The sequence below is a fragment of the Phoxinus phoxinus genome, assembly GCF_949152265.1.
Source record: "Phoxinus phoxinus genome assembly, chromosome: 10".
Taxonomy (NCBI): Eukaryota; Metazoa; Chordata; class Actinopteri; order Cypriniformes; family Leuciscidae; genus Phoxinus; species Phoxinus phoxinus.
In genome coordinates, this window is record NC_136885.1 from 18,605,681 (window position 1) to 18,626,072 (window position 20,392).

The window sequence follows — 20,392 nt, forward strand, 5'->3', positions numbered from 1 at the left end:
CAATACAGAGATTTTATTCCATCTTTCTTTACCAGGGCTTGAGATAAAGTCATGATTGTTGCGATATCTGTTCTTACTGGGGAAACAATTTGATCCCTTGTTGTCTTTTCATGCATCTGCCACCCACCTCTGTTCCTCCTGAAAGAATTGGTGCCATTGTTCAGTGTGTTGATCTGATAAAGGTCAGCTGTCCGCTAATTCAGATAATAACTGCTCACTTCATTTTCACAGAAACGAGTCTAGAACATTGAAAAACCATGTGCATAATGTTTGGATGCATTGACAGTAGCCTACATGTGTGTGTGACTTGTGAGCTCCGAGAGCTATAATCTCACAGAGAGGAAAAGCCTTGTGGTTTGGAACAACGACAGACACAGTGGCATTGGTGTAAATTTATATACCCTATATGCCACTTCTGTATGAGTAACTCTCTGAAAATAGTAGGATGGAATGTGAAAAGCATTGTAATGTGGTTGAAAGAAGGGGGGGAAACCCCAACTTTTCTTTAAAAAGGAACACGTTTATGTGATAAGGAGCACAAACATTTAATTGCCCGTTTATATTGAATTACAGGCAACAATTTATGCAAGGATATTTTTATGAACAATTTCCACACATTTGTTTTGCTGACCTGATCGTGACCTGGGAATCGCTGAGGGCATTTTTGAAAAACTCTGAACTGATGTTGCGTTATTCACTCCAAACCACAAGGTGGCGTCAAAGGTGAGTAGACGGAAGCGTTTTCTCATACAAAACATGCGACGAAGAGAGAGAGAGCACAGGAGATGTCAACAAATACTCTCATGAATATGCTGCTGTCAACCTGAAGAATAACGAGCTGAACTTGCAACACTGACTACCAATATCGACCGATTATAGCTTACTTTCATGAGCATTTAATTCAAATCTAACAATGGTAGAAGGACAGACTCTTTCCGGTGTAAATGTTGTGCTTGTTATGGCCTACGGAAGCCTGGTAAGTACCAAACGGCATAGTATTAGTATAACAATAGTTGTATTTTTAAACATGTAACGTTTAACGGAATACTTAACAACAACAGTAAAACTGGAGCAATATATATCAGTATTTTCTTCGTATAATATGCATTGACACTGACAGCCCAGATGTGTGAATACTTTATAATGGGGATTACAATAGAATTTTCCACTTAGTTTCTCAAAACGTATTGAGTTGCCCATCAAGAAACGAAAGCGTCGTATTTAGCACCTATGATGCCTAAAAATACTGCATATATCATTCACTTTTGAGCCTTTATTGTCCGTGTCAGAATTGTATAAGTGTGTATGATTGAACCCTTCTGTAATTCTGCAGGTGTTTGTTCTGCTGTTCATCTTTGTGAAAAGGCAGATTATGCGCTTCGCTATGAAGTCTCGCAGAGGACCGCACGTCCCGTTGGGTCATAACGCACCGAAGGTATGAACAGCTCCTCCTGACACCCCCAAAAATCATTATGTCTCTGTAGAGGAGATTTGATTTATTGTAGTATCAGCACCTAAATATTTTTGGCCACTGCTCTTAAACAAAATGCCCCCAACAGGACAATAAATGGTAAAAGTATGTTCTACTCAGGGCCGTACGCACGGTTTTATAAATACCGAGGTCCCAAGAGGTAGAACTTCTACTGAACTTTGTGAAATAAATGTCTACATTGTACTACATGCAGTAGCGCCTCTTGGCCATACATTTAGGTAGGGCAGATTATGGGTCTTAGCTAGTTGTGATATATAAGCTTTATATCCTAATCACTGAACAGAACACATCAGACACACTTTTGTCAGAATTCAAATGTCCTTGCGTTATTCAGCCTGAGGGTAATGATGACCTCTAATGATGATTGACAGACTTTGAATGCCATCTTAGAATTTCCTTTATATAGTATTTATTGTGTCCGAGTGTTGTTTAGAATATTACAAGTTAGGAATTCCAGTGAGGAAAAAAGTCATGTTTAATCTCAGAACAAGCATAAATCACACAACAGAAGGAACTACTGTATATAAAAGCTATTCACATGAGCACGTTTAAACTAAGGGGTTTATATTCTCATTAATTTGATACACTACTCCACATAGGAAGAACAGACATGCCAACTAGTAGCCTAACTGACCTGATGCAGACACATTTCTCACCACAGATTTACATTGGAAATTTGCGGGGCGCTGTAGAGCTAGGTAGGGCCCAGCTTAGTATCATAATGCCTGCCGAATCCATGCGCTACATTTTAATATATTTTGCTCGCTTTATGGCTTAAAATAGTCTATTTGTTGCAGAATGCTGATCAAATGTATAATATTTTTTATAAATTCAGTGTATATATAGAGGTCTATGTTTGGATGAATATTTTGTATTCCTATGCCCATACAGATGAGTCGCGGCTGACCCCATGTACTGTATCATGATGCATCTGATTTGTATTGAATTAAAAATATAACTACTCTTGTGCAAAACTATATGACTTTGATTTTAAAGTCTTGTCTTTTGTTTATATGATGTTGTTCTTCTGTTTTATCCCTCTATGATGCTTTTTGTTGTATACTTAGTTTGTAATGCACTGAAGCAAAGTTGCATTTTTTACAGGACCTAAAAGAAGAGATTGATTCCCGTTTGTCTAAAGTGAATGACATTCGTTATGAGCCACATCTGCTCTCTAAAGATGACGATCGACTGAAGCATCAAGGTCAGAATTGTGAGAAAAACAAAGAAGCCCCTAGCAGTTCGCTTTATAACACAGCTGCAGATGTGAAAACTTATGCCCGTGTTTATGTTTGTGCAGGTTGTTATAATTATCTCTTCAGAATGCAAGCGTTAGATGCCATCAGAGACTCTGGTAAGACCCTCTTTTGCCTGTTTGCAGCCCAAGATTATGCCGGGTCAAGATCACGGCTTACTGGAAAGATGTTTTAAATGAATTCACATCAATTTCACATGAATAATTACCACGTTCAGTTTAATTTTGTTTTAATAATCTCATATTTCAGTAATCAGCCTTATAATGCAGTACGGTAGTTTGGATGTTTTTATTTATTTTAATTTAGTTTTCACCCTGTCATTGTTTTAGTTTTTGTCAGAATGGTTTAGTTTGTTTATTTAGTTTTATTTTAGCTTGAATATTTTAGGACTATTAGGTGGAATTTTTCTAATGAGTCTAGTTATCTTTTGACATTTTCATATGTAATACAGAACAGTTGTGAGGGTTTTCATGATTTATAATATGACGTGGCATAATTAATTCGTGGCCATTTTTTATATTTTATACTTTTTATTTCATACTTTTTATTTTTATTTCAGTTAAAAAAAAAAAAACTTCATTTTAGTTTTATGTTAGCATTTATAATATAATGGAAATAAATTTCCAATCCAAAATTTTATAGCACTTTATATAATTACCGCTATAAAGTTTTAATATTTTAAAATGTAATTTAATCTTGTAATGGAAAGGCTGCATTTTCAGCATCATTACTTTATTCTGCGGTGTCACATGATCCTTCAGAAATCATTCTAATAATCTGATTTGATGCTCAAGAAACATTTATTCTCTCTCTCTCTCTCTCTCTCTCTCTCTCTCTCTCTCTCTCTCTCTCTCTCTCTCTCTCTCTCTCACTCACTCACTCACTCACTCACACTCTCTCTCTCTCACTCTCTCAAATAAATGTGTGATAAGCTTGTGAAATAGAAAACTGAATGCACGCAGGTCTAGTTTGATCTGATCTGGTTTTGTCCCATTCTTAGATCTCCCATTTCACGAGTTGTGTCGCAGTGCCAGTGCTCTGACTGGTCGCCGCTACAGGAAATGGCTGCTGGACCTGCGGAACTCTCATTCTCTGTTCAAGTCGAGTCACAGTACGCTCCTAGATCGCTTAGTCGAGGGCTACGACAGTGCCCGTCACGGGACAGGGGTCAGTCCCAGTGTCATGTGTGTGTTAATTGGTCATTTACAGCAGGGGGCGCTGCAGGACAATATTTAAGAGGCTTGTGTTCTCTTTCCCATAGATGTTTGGCGAGGCAGAGTTTGTGAAGTATAAGGAAGATCTGGCTGAACTGGCTGATGTGTAAGTTTTATTGTCTAATCTTTGCTGTTTATTGCTCATATATATCACTTTTCTCACTCTATTCCCTTTTTGTTCCCCACAGTGTCAAGACCCACTCCAGCAGCACCAGTCTAAACCAGCAGCACCAGTCAGCAGCTAAAGATCTGACCAGCTCTCCCGGCCCCTCGTCTGCCTCAACCATTCAGGTCACGTACCTGCCGTCTTCCGGACAGCGCAGCAAGAGGCCCAAACACTTCCTGGAGCTCAAAAACTTTAAAGACAACTATAATACTCTAGAGAGCACACTTTAGACTCAGAGGATGAAACCCTTTTGAGGAACTGTGTAAATGTAACTCTGAAACTGTGAAACGGAAGTGTCGCTCACTGGAAAACCTCCACTGGAAAATCCGTCATGTAGAAAGGACCACAGTGCAAGTTGCACTATAATGGCCTCAAATCACATAGAGAATGATTTAAGATATAACAAAATCTGTGGGATAAATGTCATTGTGAATGCTTTAAGAGCAATCCAAGAATGTTACGTTTCTAATTTAATTGTTGTCCTGACAGAATTCTTACTATTTTCTTATGTTAAAAGTCATAGCCACTGTTCACCATTTTTTTCTTTGTGAGAATAGCCTTTAAATATGAAGAGCACCAACAAGACCAATTGTTCTGGCACATACACGTGGATAAAAAACAGCTGTACGGACATTCATTCTTACACCTGTTTTATACTAAAAGAGATGGCCGGACATCATTCTAACAGAAACTGGGTGAGAAAAATATTCTATTATTCTAAATATTTCTGTGCTACTGATCAGATTATTGTCCTTATTTTTTAAGTGCAATTTTATTTTTTTAATTAGTTCATGTACATGTGTGTGTATAAGGAGAAACAAAGTACTTTGAGTTATGAATTGATGTTTTTCTGTCATGGTAACGTAGCTTAAAGAGCGATAAGAGGCTGTCTGTGTTGACTTTCACTGTATTATAAAGTCTTATCAGATCTAATATACTGCTTTTTCTGTACTTGCACTGCTGTGCCTTTAGGTGTCTTCACTAACAAGACATCACTGGTTACCCCAGTGAAAAAATAGTATAATTAAGCACAATTTATTCGTATGTTCTTTAGTATAACTAAAATGTATTTGTGGCACACTCTAAATTTGTAAACTTCTGTTAAATTGGAACAACTAATTTTGTACTAAATGCATTTTAGTTGTCCAAAAGCAGTGCTGAAGTTCAACTAAAGTTGTATTTGATGTAATTTAAATGTGACCCATGAGATACATTTTTTTAAATAAATTTTACGTTGTTACTTTTCATGCAGTTATTGTTTCTGAATTTATTTGACATTATAACTTTTTGTGTCATTTTTGAGGACTGTTTAGGATCATTTTAATAATTCATGATATTTTGACAGCCCAAAGGGCTGCAGTTCACATTTCAAAGTACAACAGGCCATTAATGGGAAAAGTGTATTACAGTAGGTATCAGGAATAAACTAAAATAATAAAACTTCTGATCAGGTGCGTGAATTTCTTTTACCATTTAAAACTTGACTATATGTTGTTTTCTTTATTTGTTATAATTACATATATTTACTTTTGTGACTACTTTCTTTGTGTATGTAAAGCTGCTTTGCAACCGTGCAAAATTGTCAAAAGTGCTATATAAATAAATTTGATTTGAACTAATAGTCTAGGCCTACCTGATATTCAAAGTGTGGTTAAATTTGAAAATTCATATTTATAAAACTATTATAATATTTATAAAACTTACTTGATGATTATGTTTTTTAAACTCAAACCACATTTCCTGTAAAGTTTTATATAGGCTATTCAACAAGTAGAACTCAAGTACAGGTCATATATTGTACATTTAATCATAACAGGTAAACAGGATTCAACAAAATAAATTACTGAAGTACTTGAATATTTAACAAATTAACAGAAACAAACTACTTCAGTTCATACCTCACATTTTCTTTAGTTTGCACAAAAAGCATAAAAAAAATACATAGCATAATCTAAAAATAATTTCATCATTCTCAGATTTAAAAACACATGGTGAGACTTTAGCTGCAATGAGTTTCTAGACTTCCTAGGTTTCCTTCTGACAAATGTGCCAAATCTGCAACACGGATTCCCAATAGTTGTGCACTCTAGCTAGTTCGGTTGTTTAGCAAAAGTACAACAAAACCGATTGTTGGTGAGTGTGATGTCATTGGCTTTATGGCGTGTTCGAAACATAGATCAATCATTGCGGTCTGACGTGTCAACTTCTGGTTTAACCAATGTAAGCACGTTGGGGCAGGCCAGTGGTGTTCAAAGTTTAGCTTCGGCAGTTACAGTGTTTTAAAGTCATGTCAGAAAGAATATATTTATGAGATGAAATGCACATGAACATCAGCGCAACTCGTAATTGTGAGTTTTGGTAACTTTGGATTTTCTTAAGAGTTTCCGAGTTAGGTGTGTGACTGTGAGAAAACATGTTTGCTTATGTCTTCAGTGTCACATGATCCTTCAGAAATCATTCTAACATGCTTATCTTATTTGTGAGACTCGCATGTATTTCCATACGAAACAAACACACTGGAGTGTTTGTGACGGTGGTCATATTCCACGGTACCTCTCCATATCATACAATTTTTACATTGTCTTTAAGATTTCATAAAACCAACCATTAACCACATTCCCTTTTTTGACACGAAAAAAAAAAAGGCAAGACAACAACATTCATGAAACTAGTTTATTTAAATACAATACTCAAAATGCCATTAATTCAAGCATAACAAACCACTCGTTTTTTACTACAAAAATATTATTACAAAAAATAAAAGATGTTACATGCTTATCTGAAGCCTTTCTAAGAAATTCACATCAAGGTTAAAGTTCACACAAAGAGAAAATATATACAAAACTATCTACAAATGTGAAGGTGGATTAACATGGTGATGGAATGCATATTTGAACACACCCTTGTCCAGAATTAAATTAATGAAGTATAAATAATCCATGTTGTGATATTATTACCTGTTCACATGGCACTACTTTGAGTTGGGCAGGTGCTCTGGCCAATCACATCAGTTTTCTAACTAGGTGCTATAAAATCAGTTTACTGAATGTTGGAAATGGCTAACTGAGTAGCTGCAGCGGTTGGCTCGACTGAATAACAGAGGTCACACTGTGTTCTACTGGCCTGAACTGGCTCAGTAAAGGACAAGTGTTACATTCTTTCAATCTTATGAAACGCTCACAAGGCATCTTTGTTTTTCATAGAAGGCGAGTCATTGGATTCTTCCTGCTGTGTCTCTTTGGTTGAGAAAAGCGTGTAGATGAAGAATAAATATTTGTTGCAGTTTTTTGTTTCAGGATAAGCATGTCATAACTCACTGTCTTCCGTTCAGTTCTTTCTGCACCGTCAGTTATCAGTGTTATTCGAGATAAACAAGGACCACTGCTGTTCCTGATCGCTTTCCAATGCCACAGAATGCATTTTCCAGCCTTAATTTAGATATAAATAGATACAATGAAGATACAAAAATCCTTCATCCTTCTTTACTTCATATTCCTTCAAATAAAATAAAACTGTTATCGTCTCTATAATTTGTCTAACTCAGAAAAAGACCCATTAATTCCACAAGCGTTTAACTGAGCTAATCCCGAGGGAGATTACGAGAGATAAAGAGAGCTCAATGAGGGTGTTTAGCAACAAAACCAGTCTGTCCATGAAAGACATCGTCTTCAGAGGGCCAGCCTCAAATAAATACCAAAATATCCCCAGCATCCATCTAGAAGCCCTTCACACTTCTTACAAAAATTAAAATGAGTTCTTCATTTTTGTTTTCTTCACTTGTCTTCATAAAAATGGATATGTTCATTTTAACAGTCCCTGTTGTGTCAAACCTACATTGATTATTCATAGTAAATAATTGTAGCAATAACAGTAACAGACCTCTGCAATGTTAGAGGTATACTTGGAGAAAAGGCCTTTAGACATTAAAGCAATGGTGTGTCCTTTGGTGAAGGTCTGTGGTCATTTGTGTTGCTAGTATTCTCCAGCACGGATACTGAAGGATGGTGCGGTTGTCACAGCAGTGCTGTGATGTTGCTGTGGTAACGTTCATGATTTCATTTCAATGACTTTGATGAAGGGCAGACTCTTGTTGGTCTGGGTGGAAGGTCTCAGAGGCTTGCTGTGGAGGAGACATAAATTGACTTTGAATGTGTGTGCTTGTATGTCTGTTATCAAGCATATGTGACCATTTGCATAACATCATTTGCGTGTAGCTATCGGGATAATTTGCATGTCTTACCTGTAGACAATCTGCGCATTGGCGTCTGATGGCAGGTATGAATTTGACCTTTGACTCCCCAGATAGTAATCCATCTGATCGTGCATTTGTTTGTTCTGTGAGCACAGCACAAAGGTCAGACATCGGAAAAGACTCATGAGATCACAGATGAAAGGGTGAATTAACTGATTTCGTTTTGTATATTGTGATAGAAATTGTATTTTATTTATATTAAAAATGCATTTTCAGCAGTAATTCATGAAATTATGATTAGATGATGGAGAGGAGAATTATAACTATGGTTGAAAAAACAAGCAAACAAGAGATTCTTTTTCAAAACCAGTTCTGTGTTTTTAAAATATCGGAACTGATTGACTCGTATTGATTCTTTTTAGGGAATAAAAAACGTATAAAAAGTATAACCAGTGTAGTCCAATTCCTGAACAAACTTTTATCAGTGTTTAAATCAGTGTAGTTACTAACTTGTTCATATGACACATTATGCATTTTATCAGTAGTATTTATGCTTATGTTAAATTAAATGTTAGCACATTTTTGTTTGTTTAATATTTTTATTTAATGTAACCACTTATATACATATATACATTACTGAAGTACATGTTACAAGAAAATACTATCACAGTGTGTTACTTGTGTTTATTTGTAATTATTTGTGAAATTGCAAATTGTTGTTAAAGCCAATTAATGGATTGGACTCTGTGAAAAGTCACACAAAGTCAATGTAAATAACACCTTTTGAAAGAATTGTTTAAATGTATTTATTATTGTTAAAAGAAAAAGAAAAATACTACAGTAAAAAAACTATTTATGGAATAATTAAAGGGATAGTTCACCCAAAAATGTTGTCATCACTTATTCACCCTCATGTTGTTCCAAACTTGTATGGCTTTCTTTCTTTTGTTGAACACAAGAGAAGATATTTTGAAGAATGTTGGTAATCAAGCAGTTGATGGCAGCCATTGACTTCCATAGTAGGAAAAAAATACTATGGTCAATGGCCACCGTCAACTGTCTGGTTACCAGAATTCTTTAAAATATCTTCTTTCATGTTCAACAGAATAAAACAACGCATACAGCTTTGGAACAACACAAGGGTGAGTAAATGATGACAACATTTTTGGGTGAACTCTCCCTTTAAGGAACCAGAATCAGTCATAGGAACTGGAACCAGAACCAAAATCGTTGGTAATTGTGAATCCCACCTAGATGTGTGTTTATATCCTGTAAACTGACCTCTGCCTCCAGCATGGACACCTTCTCCTCCAGCTCTCTGATCACTCTGTCTCTCTCCTGAATCACCATGCGCGAGTTCTGAAGCTAAACGGCACAACGATGGAAAGCTGGCGTTAGAAAGTGAACCTAACATGACACATGTTTGTATTAGAGTGTGTGTTTGTACAATGTACCTGTTCAATCATTTGCCGTAGTTTTCTCTGTTGACTCTTGAGCATGTCATCCAAGTGATGAATCTTCTCTTTCAAAATCGCATTTTCCCTTTCCAGCTCTTCTAACCTGTTACATGATAAGGCAGCCGTTTAGAGCAACGCTCAATTGATGTTTAACGTTAAAGAGACAACTTTACGTGACAGAATCAGAAAGATATGTCATGACCCTCACCTCTCCCTCCCTATATGGCCCTCCTCCCTCAGTTCGTGGAGCTGCAGGACTTCCGCTTCTTTGGTCATGAGCTGGTCTCTGAGGGAGGAGCTCTCCTGCTCCATGCCGCCCATGAGACGTTGAAGGTCTTCGATCTGCTGATCCTGCTGCTCCTTGCTGTGCTGAACCTTCTTCAGATACTCACTCTGCTCAGATAACTGCTGCTTATACTGATGCGCCTCCGCCTACAAGAACATGAACAGACAAAATAGAAGAGTTCAATCACAAAGCACAAAAGACACATTTATGTTTAAATAGTACACAGCTTTCTGGCATACTAAAATCTGATTGGTTAATCATAGGATTCTGTGGAGAAATATTATTTGTACAATGAGCCGTAAACTGTATATTTAATCGTCGGCCCTGACAATCTCATACTTCTTATGGGAAGTCTTCATTAAAACAAACTTGTAAACAATTTGTCACCTGATTGTGTCAGGTAACACATTTACCTCAGAAAAGTTATCCAATGTCCAATTCAATAAGTCATAACTCTAGAGAATATATTATCAATAAATTGTACATCTATTATAATATACATGTATATGCTTTATATTTACTTATATTTACTAGTAATGATGTTCTAATACATGTTAAATATATTTTTACAGGCCAACAAGTTTTTGATAAAAGCGATTTATAATGATGGATTATAAGTAAGCAGTCATCATTAATAAGATTATTGAAAAGAAAAAGTAAAATTCCCATTCCCAGCTCATTGAGGATGATGCTTTGTGTCAGGGTCCTGATCACTCTCTCAGGGTACCGGTATATTTTTGCAATAATAAATGGCTGATTGTACATTATTTTTTACATGTATTTAATTTGGCAGATGATTCATTATCAAAACAACCGCATTTGTCGACAGAGGCAGTTTCAGGAAGTTGAAAATGTAGTTTCAATCGGTTTAATTTTTTTAAGTATAATTCTGTCATCAGCTATTTGCTTAACACTGAAATCCTTAAGATGCAAGCAGTAGCCGATTACGAAACAGAACGTCATCGTGAAAGAATGTGCGATCTCTACCCTGTTCTTTCCCAACCTGGATCTGATCCAGTTGACCAGAGGGAATGTCTGGCACACTATTAGTACAACTGAACTCTCACCTTCTCTGAAGACAGTCTAACAAAAGTTCCTTTGAATGCTCTATATGATTCATAACATTAGGATCCCTGTACACTATGAAAGAAACAAATGCTAAAAAGTGGAAGCGACTAACCAGCAGTTGTTCTCTATCCTCCTGGTGTTTTTTCTCGGCGTCTTGGAGTTGAGCATACAGACGCTTACTGGCCTCCCTCATCTTCTCTTTTTCCTGCTCATCCACACTATCCTGGAGAGACAGAATATAGCGACAAAATGTTAATGAAAACAATCTGGAAGTTGTTTGGTGACAGTCGAGTTTGTTTGTATGTGTGTTCATGTCCTTGTTACATGTGTGCATTAGTTACGCAACATAGTGGTTTACGCAATAAAAAAATAGTAGCAAATGGTGCCTAATTATAAACCAAATCACACAGTCACACAAACAAAATATAAGTCCTCAAAAAATATTTCCACTGAAACACACCCACATCTCTCCCAGCAGTTATTTATATACATGCATGAGCGCGAGAGGACAATGCAAGTTTGAGAGAAAGAGGGAGGGATCTTCTCTGTACGTGCGTCAGCAGGGTGTGATCTAACAGTAAAACACTGACGTATGCTGTCATAGCTCAGCTTTTCCACCCATATTCCTGCTCTAACTACCCAGACACACACATCCCACTGGGAGGCTAATCCGCCACATTTAGTTTCATCATGCAACAAAAGACAAGAATGTGAAGAATGTGAGAAATGTTAAAACCTGTTGAACAAATACCAGCGATTAGGGAGAACCAAAGATAATAATTGAAGGTGGCTTAACGTGTTTCCAGAGCTGTGCGTTTTTGTGTGGTTTCCTTGGTGATTAATTCTTCACTAGCTCCTGGATAACACAAACACTAACGGGTGTTTACCGCTGCAGGTTTGTTGATGTGCTTTCTACTAGCATACAGAACTAACAGATTGCGGAGATTTGTTAATGAAGGTGTGAATAAGCAATTACCTAAATGAAAAAAACTATTATTACCCAAAGGATACAGATTTTACTCACAGAACATTATATAACATGACTGTTCTGAAGCATGCTGATCATTACAAACAGACGAAGAGTATTTACATCTGAGGTGGTTCATAAATCATATTTTGATTTAAATCTAATAATGTCAGCAGGTTTATATGAGGGTTAGGTTTGGCTTTAGGGGAATAAAAAATTAGGGATGCACAGATAACATTCTTAGCAATATCGATAACCTGAAAATTATTGTCATATTAAGTCTGATAACCAATAAATGGCAGATGTTAAAATTGTTTTCTATTTTGTCTAAAGGAATTAAAAATAAAACACTAAAAGCTAAAATCAGTTGTATTTTATTCTAAAAGTGAATTTAGGCATCACAATATAACAATGTTATTGCATATTCGTTTAGATATTTGATGAAGATTGCTTTAGAGTTTTTTTTATGATTGAAGGATAATTTAAATATAAAAATAGTGGAAATAAGCATGCACAATTAAAAATATAAAATCAACTATCAACTTAATAACGTGTGTGTGTGTGTGTGTGTGTGTGTGTGTGTGTGTGTGTGTGTGTGTGTGTGTGTGTGTGTGTGTGTGTGTGTGTGTGTGTGTGTGTGTGCAAAGCAACAGGGCACATAAAACTCTCACCTGTCTCTCTAAGCCGTTCAGGGTCTGTGTAAGTACTGAATGAGTGCCATTAACTTTTCTGGGACCAGTACCAGATAACACCAGCTGAGGATGAGAAAATGAGAGTTAGATAACATTTTGTTGTTAATCTAGCTTCGAAAAACATGTATATCTGCAGATTGATGTGATTTCTTGTCTCACCTTGTGTTCTGTTCTGTGACTTTTAGCTGCCATCTGCTCTCTGAGGTTCTTTAGACAATATCTCACCTGCACACAGTACAACACTGTTAAAACACATGTTCTGAAAACAGCCAAACATAGAAAAGGATTGGAACATACTGAGGATTTTTGCTCTCACCTCCTGTATTTGTGAAACTTCCTCTGAGAGCATCTTTAGACTCTGTTGGTGTCTGACTTGTGCTTCTTTGCGGCCTTCCAGATATACCTGACAAGTAAACCCAAAGATTTTAGAAAACATAAGCATTGACTTCACTGATTTCAACAAGTGCCTGAATGAAATTTTTTGTCTAATTCTGCCTCATCTAGTTTAGGCAGAACTACAAATTCAATTATAGTTTTACATTGCAGATAAAACTTCCAAATGTACATGATCTATAATTAAAATTTAAAGACACACACACCTTGATGACCTCACCCTGGTCCTCAGACGGCTTGATAAGATCAGTCTTCAGTGGCTGCCTCTCATAGGTTGGTTGTACCAAGGCAAAAGCTCTGCCAATTGGCTGGAATGACATGAAAAATACATATTAAATGCCAATAGTATATGCATAGTATGTCTAACTGCTCTTTTATATCTTGCGACACTAAATAGAATGATGTCTTAACTGTCTAGAATTGAAATAGTCATTCAGGTAAATACTGTCGAACTTTTTCAGAACTTTACATTTGCATGTATCAGCAGAAAACAAGGCTTTCTAAATGTGAAGTATAAATAACTCTGACACACAAAGGGTAGCAGGAAACCCCTAAAGAGCAAGAATGGACGCAGATGTGGGAAAAGGGACATGGAAAGTTATGCAATTTCTGGAATCTGAAACAATGAGCCTCTGGTCTTACAAGAACGTCCCCTGGAACACAGCCACATACTCCTTATGTTTATAGAGCTTAGGCAGATAGACAGTGAAAGAGAAACGGACCAAAGAGAATGTGCGTGTGTGGGGGGAAGGGTGGGGGTACGGGGTAGGGGGTTGGGGGTGTGTAATTCCACTGAAGTTAATCGGAACTGATTCCACAGAATCCCTATCACAGCACAACCAGAAATAACCAGGCCATAAACAACAGTAGAAATTATTAAGCATAAGCATTTAATACACAACTACAAAACCTCAAAACATGCAAATTGTATCTGATGTGATCTAAATCTAAATTTAAATAAATATGTATAAACATAAGCATACATATTGGACAGCAAATTAAGTCAGGTTCAATAATAGTCAAGTCAAGTCACCTTCATTTACAGTATATAGCACTTTTAACAATATAGATTGTTTCAAAGCAGCTTTAAGGTGAAAATAGGAAATGTTTTGGCTTTACAGCAGCTCTAGAATAAAGTTATTGTCCAGCTAAAGTTAGTTTTAGCTGGACTAATACTAAAGTTAAGTAATACATTCTGGTATAACTTCAGCTAAAGCATAAATATCAGAGATTCAATGCAGAAATGGTTTCGAACAGGCACTTATTCATTCTTATAAAACCTTCCCAGAATCAGAAACAGAAACAGTTCACTCAGTCAAATATATTTTAAAATCTTACGTAAATGTTAAAATCAAAAATGTAATTTGAATTTGAGATCTGCAAATGTCACTACCAGATCATCTACCGCTCATCTATTTACTACACGTGAAACAGAAAGAAACAGATATTTACCTTCTCCGTGGTGGGATGATGCTGCTGCTGGTGCTGCTGGTTCTGCTCGTGGAGAGTCAGTCTGAGCCTTCTGTGCCCGTTCTGAATAATGACATGAAGAGAAGCACAAATGTGAGTGAGGGATGCAACAAAGAGACCGTTATAGAGAGCGAAAGGGTGGGAGCTGTATGGATGAGGGGAACATGTGGGGAGGAGAAACTGAGTAATGCCCTCCGAGAGAGAGAGACTGACTGGAGGCGAATGGCCCATTAAAGTTTGGCATGAGGGTCTGCGGTTACTCAATGTGAAAGAAAAAAAGCGAAAGCGAAAGGCATTTACAGTCCAGTCTCTAGGATATATACAAAATCTGATTTGATTTGTTCCACAGCTTCTGGAAAATTCCTGAGCCTTGCAGGCTTTGCCAAAACTTTGTATTTGAATGTAAATTTAAATCGTCACAAAAATGGAGGCGGGATGCCACAAATCTTAACGGAACAATGCACTCCAGCGCAGAATGGAATATCACCATGACAACCCAGACACCCATCGACAACATAAACTATGTCTGTTAGACACAGGAAAAGGCAAAGCAGAGACTATAAAGCTTTGGCAACAACACAAACAGATCAGAGGAAACACTCGTACACAACATACGATAACATAATAACTGTATATGGTATTCAGGAACACAATCTGATCAAATATATAAAACAATGACGAGTGGAAAAATTAAACCAACCACAAATGGATGGATGAATGTGTGTATGTGAGTGTGTGAGTGTGTGTGTGTGTGTGTGTGTGTGTGTGTGTGTGTGTGTGTGTCCATGCATGCATCCAGAAGAGTCTGCTGTGAGTGAGTCATGGTGGGACGAGATGTCCTGAAAGAGAGTGTGTGGCAGACAGCATGCACAAACTGTGACATATTTATCAAATATGTGTGAAACAGGCCTGAACTGACTGCGAAATTGTCCATGGTCATTACTGGGGTGAAGATCAAGTGGCTAAAAAGTCCAAACAGAGGACATTACACATTTACATAAGACACACTCTATTAGATTAGACGTGATTTATATTTACTGTCATTAGGGCAGTTGTTATTTAAGTAATATAGAAAGCAATAGAATGGTTGAGTGCAAATTACAAGGAATATGAAAATAGGAGAAATGCGAGAATGAGGTATAATAGGAGATGACTGTTACAGTCATAGAGAAGCTATAGTGAGTTCACTATAATAGTACAAATGTACATGATATAGTGATAGGCAATAACGTGACATAATATGAGATACAAAGTGCATTATAAATGAGAAAATTCATTTTTTACTTTGATCAGGGACTGACTTAAGCTGATACAGCTCTATCTATCCAAGTTATTTTACTTCCAAATCAGTGTCTGACAATAAGGAAGAGGCTACACACACATACGTATATATATATATATATATATATATATATATATATATATATATATATATATATATATATATATATATATATATATATATATAATATATATATATATGTGTGTGTGTGTGTGTGTGCAGACCTCCAAAGTTCAGCTGTTACACAGTACTGTTACTGTAAGTATCATATGGCGACATGTTTTATCACAGTGATGATAGAGTACTGTATACTGTATGTGAAAAAGTCCTCAGACAACAAACTAACAATAGCATGATGCTATGCAGTTCAACAAACCACAACAACACACTCAGCAGTTGAAATTTTGGTCGATCACAAAGGACCTTATGGTCAAAAACATTCCATGTAAGGCTGGAAGTTACACACTGTTGTATTACATGTCATCAAGAGCGATTTCAGATTAGTCTAGTGATGCAAGTTTGCGAAGGCAAGCTGTCCAAGTAAAAAAGAAAGAAAGAAAAATATCTATTATTATTGTAATGCTTACTAAATCACTAGACAAAACACAGCCACACCTCGACCCACCTGGCCAAAACAACACATTTATCATAATCCCATAAACAAAACAAAACAACAATTACACTACCAGGATGATCGGCAGGAAAGACGGAAGGCAACCGAATAGTCAGTATCGACAAAACTATGACAAAATAATCCACAAAAGTTTTTTTAGGACTGTAAACAAACTCATAATAATGAATTATGCATTAAAATGTTTACCTGAGGTAGGCTACTATCGCAGGAACGTCCCGCAACTGTGTGCGAATGGGGTGTTTTCATAGAAGGCAAAGCAGCATTTAGTCGAGCCAGCCAAGTTCAACACCACACCTCAACCCAAAAAAGCAAAAAAGACACTCAACACACACACCTGCAAGATGACACGCAACCGGCACAAAAAGATCACGCCTGTAATGGGAGACAATTAAATAAATCTACGTGTAAAGGAGTTTGTGAGGATTCTGCTTGAGGCATCAGAACAACAGGCTATTCATTACAATATAACGCCACATACAAAAACACTACTATACCACAACATAGCTCATTTTAATGGACACAAATACACACACAAAGCCTCTGGCTAAGCAAACACTGTCACACAGGAATGATCATTATTCAGAGATTACACAACAGCTCTGTGAGATTTGCATATTTTGTGTTCCAAGGAAATCGAGAAAAACAGAGAGGTGGTGACACAGGTATTAAGAAAGCAAACAGACGATTAATAACAGATGGAGAGAGAGTAATGGCGTTTGTTCACTGAAAATCCAACCAGATCAGAGTGAAACCTGAACGCAGGTGTGAGGTACAAAGGGGAGAAAGACACACAGGACATAGAGAAAGGGATGGGCGATGAAGAGAGGGAAAATCGAGAGATTGTTAGAGAGCCGTGAGTGGAATGTGTCATTGGATACAGGCCTCTGGACATCAGACAAAAGACTTGGCTAATCACACAAGCGTTTTTTCCTCGGTAAGATGTAAAGGTCACGCGAGAAATCTGAATAGCTGCTGAAACCTGAGACTGTACATAGACAATGGTGACTTTACACAAACACTGAATCTGAGTGAACTGAAACATTAATAATGGCATCATAAATCTCAATGTTAGAACAAGAAAAACTGGGATACATTTCTAATAAAATATTTAAGTTTATGTAATAAATTTAAAGTACTTAAAGTAAATATAAAGGTTATGAAATGCCAAATGTTATTGAATGAATAAATTAGAACAAATAGCTAAAGGGGCTGTTATAAATGAAAGTGTGTTGTTCAAAATGTGTTGGTATATCAAAAATATTTTCACAAGTTGCCATATCACAAAAGTCCCCCTTGGACTCTTCTTTATGTTGTTATATTAAGTTTTATTTTGTAATATCAATATTCAATAAAATTAGATATTTGTTTTCTATCATTTTAATTGTCTTTTGCAACCATAAAGTCGCAAACCATTAGTGCCATTGCACACTAACTCTGATAATCAATAAATAAGTTTACATTAGTAATAAACAAATGAGTTTACGACAAACCTTATTCATTATTGTTCAAGTCCTTCCAGTGTTGGCAAGAAAAAACACAATAGAATTTAACCATAATGTTCTGTGGAACTTTGTCACCTCAAGGCAACACACCAAGCCAACATTTCACATGTGTACAAAGTACATATTTGTTGCTACTGTACTACTGAATATCACCCTAATGACTAGCATGCAACCTGCTTCTTAATGCGAACTTGATGAGGCATAATTTGTCCTTTCACAGAAGTCATATATAGAGTGAGTAAATACAGGTTAGAAGTGAAATATTTGTTGCTTGACTCCTAAACCTATGCCAAATGTAAAAGAGGCATTTATAGAGGGAGCTGTAAATGAGCAAAATGGAGGAGAGAGAAAGTAAATATACAGACACAGGTGGTTGAACAAAGGTTTAAAAACAACAAGGGAAACATGTTACATAACCAAGGTCATCTGCCTTGCAACAAGGTCATCCGACAAAAAAAATATACTTAAAAGAGCTTTTGTTGTTTTTTTCCACATGAAAAAGTGAAAAAATATATATATATCTTTTCCAAATCATTTTAAACTAAGATAAAGAATAAAAGTGAAAAATTAAAGCAACTTTAAAAATGTCCTAATCTAATCTACTAGAGAACTACATGAAATCATTAAAAGTCATTTCAGAAGAGAATCTTTAAGCATGTGACTCTCTAAAGAATGCCTCTCAAATGGTATTTGACCTTGTAATGCTTGACGAGTTGAGAAAGCAGTGCATGATGTTCTGTTTTCATATTTGCAAACGGAATACACGCAAAAACTGTAGCTGCTGAAAAACACACAATACGGTGCTTTAAGTCTGACTTGAATAGTCAAGTCAGAGTGAATGGCCATCGTGTTAAAAAAAAGGAAGGAAGCCTGCCACAATCAAGCAAATACTTGAGCCTTATCTCTCTTCCTATGCCATCTAGCACAGACCTTTCCATTATATAGCCTATATTCTGTGGAACAAAAAGAGGCCATAAAGAGGCAACACTCCTGGATGGAAAGATCAAGTTAATAATCATCTAGGCTAATTCATCATAACTCTTTTTATACAGAACTTTATAGGCCTACTGGTGATTGAACCGACACATATACAGCTGGCATTTGGCTTAACTATCCATGTTGGCAGAAATTCCTCTCACAGGTTATTAGTGAAACCAAACCAAATATCAAGTAGCCTAAGTGACATTAAACCTGATTAAGCATCTGTTGTGTACAGTACACAGAGAAGGGCAAGTGGAGGTAAAGGAGGTTTAGTGCAGTTTGCCACAATACTGTTAATCAATAAAGAGTCGCACTTAGATATTTTGGTTTACAAACTTCATTTTCACGATATAAATGAATGAATGAAGCACTAAACCATTTAAATAAGTGGTAGAAAGTTCCACAACCAGGAACACAGAGCAGGAAGAAATGGCTCACAGGGGATCAAAGTTCTCTTTTATGAGTAGCCATGTTGAGAAAATGACCCAGAAACCTTTGTCAAGATGTGTAATCATTTTCCCTTAAAACTTACTAGTTTTATTTATTTTATATATTTAATGTGCTTATTATTCATACAAGAAGACTATAGATAGCCTATCAACTTTATGCAGACCTGTGCAAAGATATGCAGACACATTTTAATAAAACAAACACACAAACAAGCGAATACATTTGATGTTATAGATAAACAATAGCTAAGTAGTGGATAAATTGGTAGACATACCATTCTGTCATCCCATCTGATTTCATCAAATGTGCACATACTCCCCATTCGATTCATTTTAGCTTAATGTTTCGACACTAAAAAGACACTAGTGCTTCAGTAAATAAATTAAAATAACAGCAGAAGTTGAATCACCCCCTGCGCGCGCGAGCTCGTCGGTGTTGTGTTTTGTTCTGACCTCGTCCGAAACGCTGAATAATAAATAGCCTCGGTGCAAGTCTAACCGCGAGTTGAAGGATTTTGACAGACACTCCCCTCCTTCTTCTCACAGGTTTCACGGGTCGTTAACGCGTCAGAGTGAAAACTGTCGTGTGACCTCATTGCTTCGGCATCGCACTGAGTTGTTTCGCCTCAGCCTGCGGGAACAGTGTCATGTTGGGGTGTTTCACCTGAGCGACACGATCTCATCCCTCTGTCCCGAGGTTACGGAAAATTAAGCAATAGGATTCGACATAAATCTAAGTTAGGCTACTCGGTTTCTTCAGAGTGAAGCTGGAAAATAATGAAAGGCCATACGATAGAAAAAGCCTGCTGAAAGCAGAAAAAAGAAAAGGGAGGACGTTAAGAAAAGTGACTGCATAGCCTTAACTACTCAAGATCACATACATTTTACAGT

At 36.6% G+C, this 20,392-nt stretch overlaps 2 protein-coding genes across 4 annotated transcripts; one reads left to right on the forward strand and one right to left on the reverse strand.

Moving 5' to 3' along the window:
* The first annotated feature begins 703 nt into the window (after positions 1 to 703).
* Positions 704 to 5,745, forward strand: ltap1 (lipid transport auxiliary protein 1). 2 transcript variants are annotated; one of them, XM_079626154.1, is made up of 7 exons: positions 704 to 976; positions 1,334 to 1,435; positions 2,597 to 2,696; positions 2,793 to 2,846; positions 3,749 to 3,915; positions 4,010 to 4,068; positions 4,151 to 5,745. In XM_079626154.1, exons 1-7 carry the CDS (start codon positions 914 to 916, stop codon positions 4,356 to 4,358), a joined length of 753 nt encoding a protein of 250 aa, XP_079482280.1. In that variant the 5' UTR covers positions 704 to 913; the 3' UTR covers positions 4,359 to 5,745. The 2 variants fall into 2 exon arrangements, with proteins under 2 accessions (XP_079482280.1, XP_079482279.1); XM_079626153.1 differs by having other exon boundaries at positions 730 to 976; positions 2,597 to 2,846.
* Positions 5,746 to 7,321: 1,576 nt separating this feature from the next.
* tuft1a (tuftelin 1a) lies at positions 7,322 to 20,114 on the reverse strand. Of its 2 annotated transcripts, none has more exons than XM_079626971.1 (12): positions 19,777 to 20,114; positions 14,636 to 14,716; positions 13,390 to 13,491; positions 13,107 to 13,193; positions 12,950 to 13,015; positions 12,770 to 12,853; positions 11,244 to 11,354; positions 9,986 to 10,209; positions 9,775 to 9,880; positions 9,602 to 9,685; positions 8,369 to 8,463; positions 7,322 to 8,248 (listed from the first exon to the last, which is right to left on the reverse strand). In XM_079626971.1, exons 1-12 carry the CDS (start codon positions 19,831 to 19,833, stop codon positions 8,176 to 8,178), a joined length of 1,170 nt encoding a protein of 389 aa, XP_079483097.1. In that variant the 5' UTR covers positions 19,834 to 20,114; the 3' UTR covers positions 7,322 to 8,175. The 2 variants fall into 2 exon arrangements, with proteins under 2 accessions (XP_079483097.1, XP_079483096.1); XM_079626970.1 differs by lacking the exon at positions 19,777 to 20,114 and adding an exon at positions 16,756 to 17,088.
* Positions 20,115 to 20,392: the final 278 nt, after the last annotated feature.

Coding starts and splice junctions, on each gene's coding strand:
- ltap1 (XM_079626153.1), top strand. CDS start 914: ATGGTAGAAGGACAGACTCTTTCCGGTGTAAATGTTGTGCTTGTTATG. Junction 977..1,333: donor TTATGGCCTACGGAAGCCTG/GTAAGTACCAAA, acceptor GTAATTCTGCAG/GTGTTTGTTCTGCTGTTCAT. Junction 1,436..2,596: donor TGGGTCATAACGCACCGAAG/GTATGAACAGCT, acceptor CATTTTTTACAG/GACCTAAAAGAAGAGATTGA.
- tuft1a (XM_079626970.1), bottom strand. CDS start 16,815: ATGAAAACACCCCATTCGCACACAGTTGCGGGACGTTCCTGCGATAGT. Junction 12,854..12,949: donor GTCACAGAACAGAACACAAG/GTGAGACAAGAA, acceptor TCTCATCCTCAG/CTGGTGTTATCTGGTACTGG. Junction 8,464..9,601: donor TGTCCATGCTGGAGGCAGAG/GTCAGTTTACAG, acceptor CTGTGCTCACAG/AACAAACAAATGCACGATCA.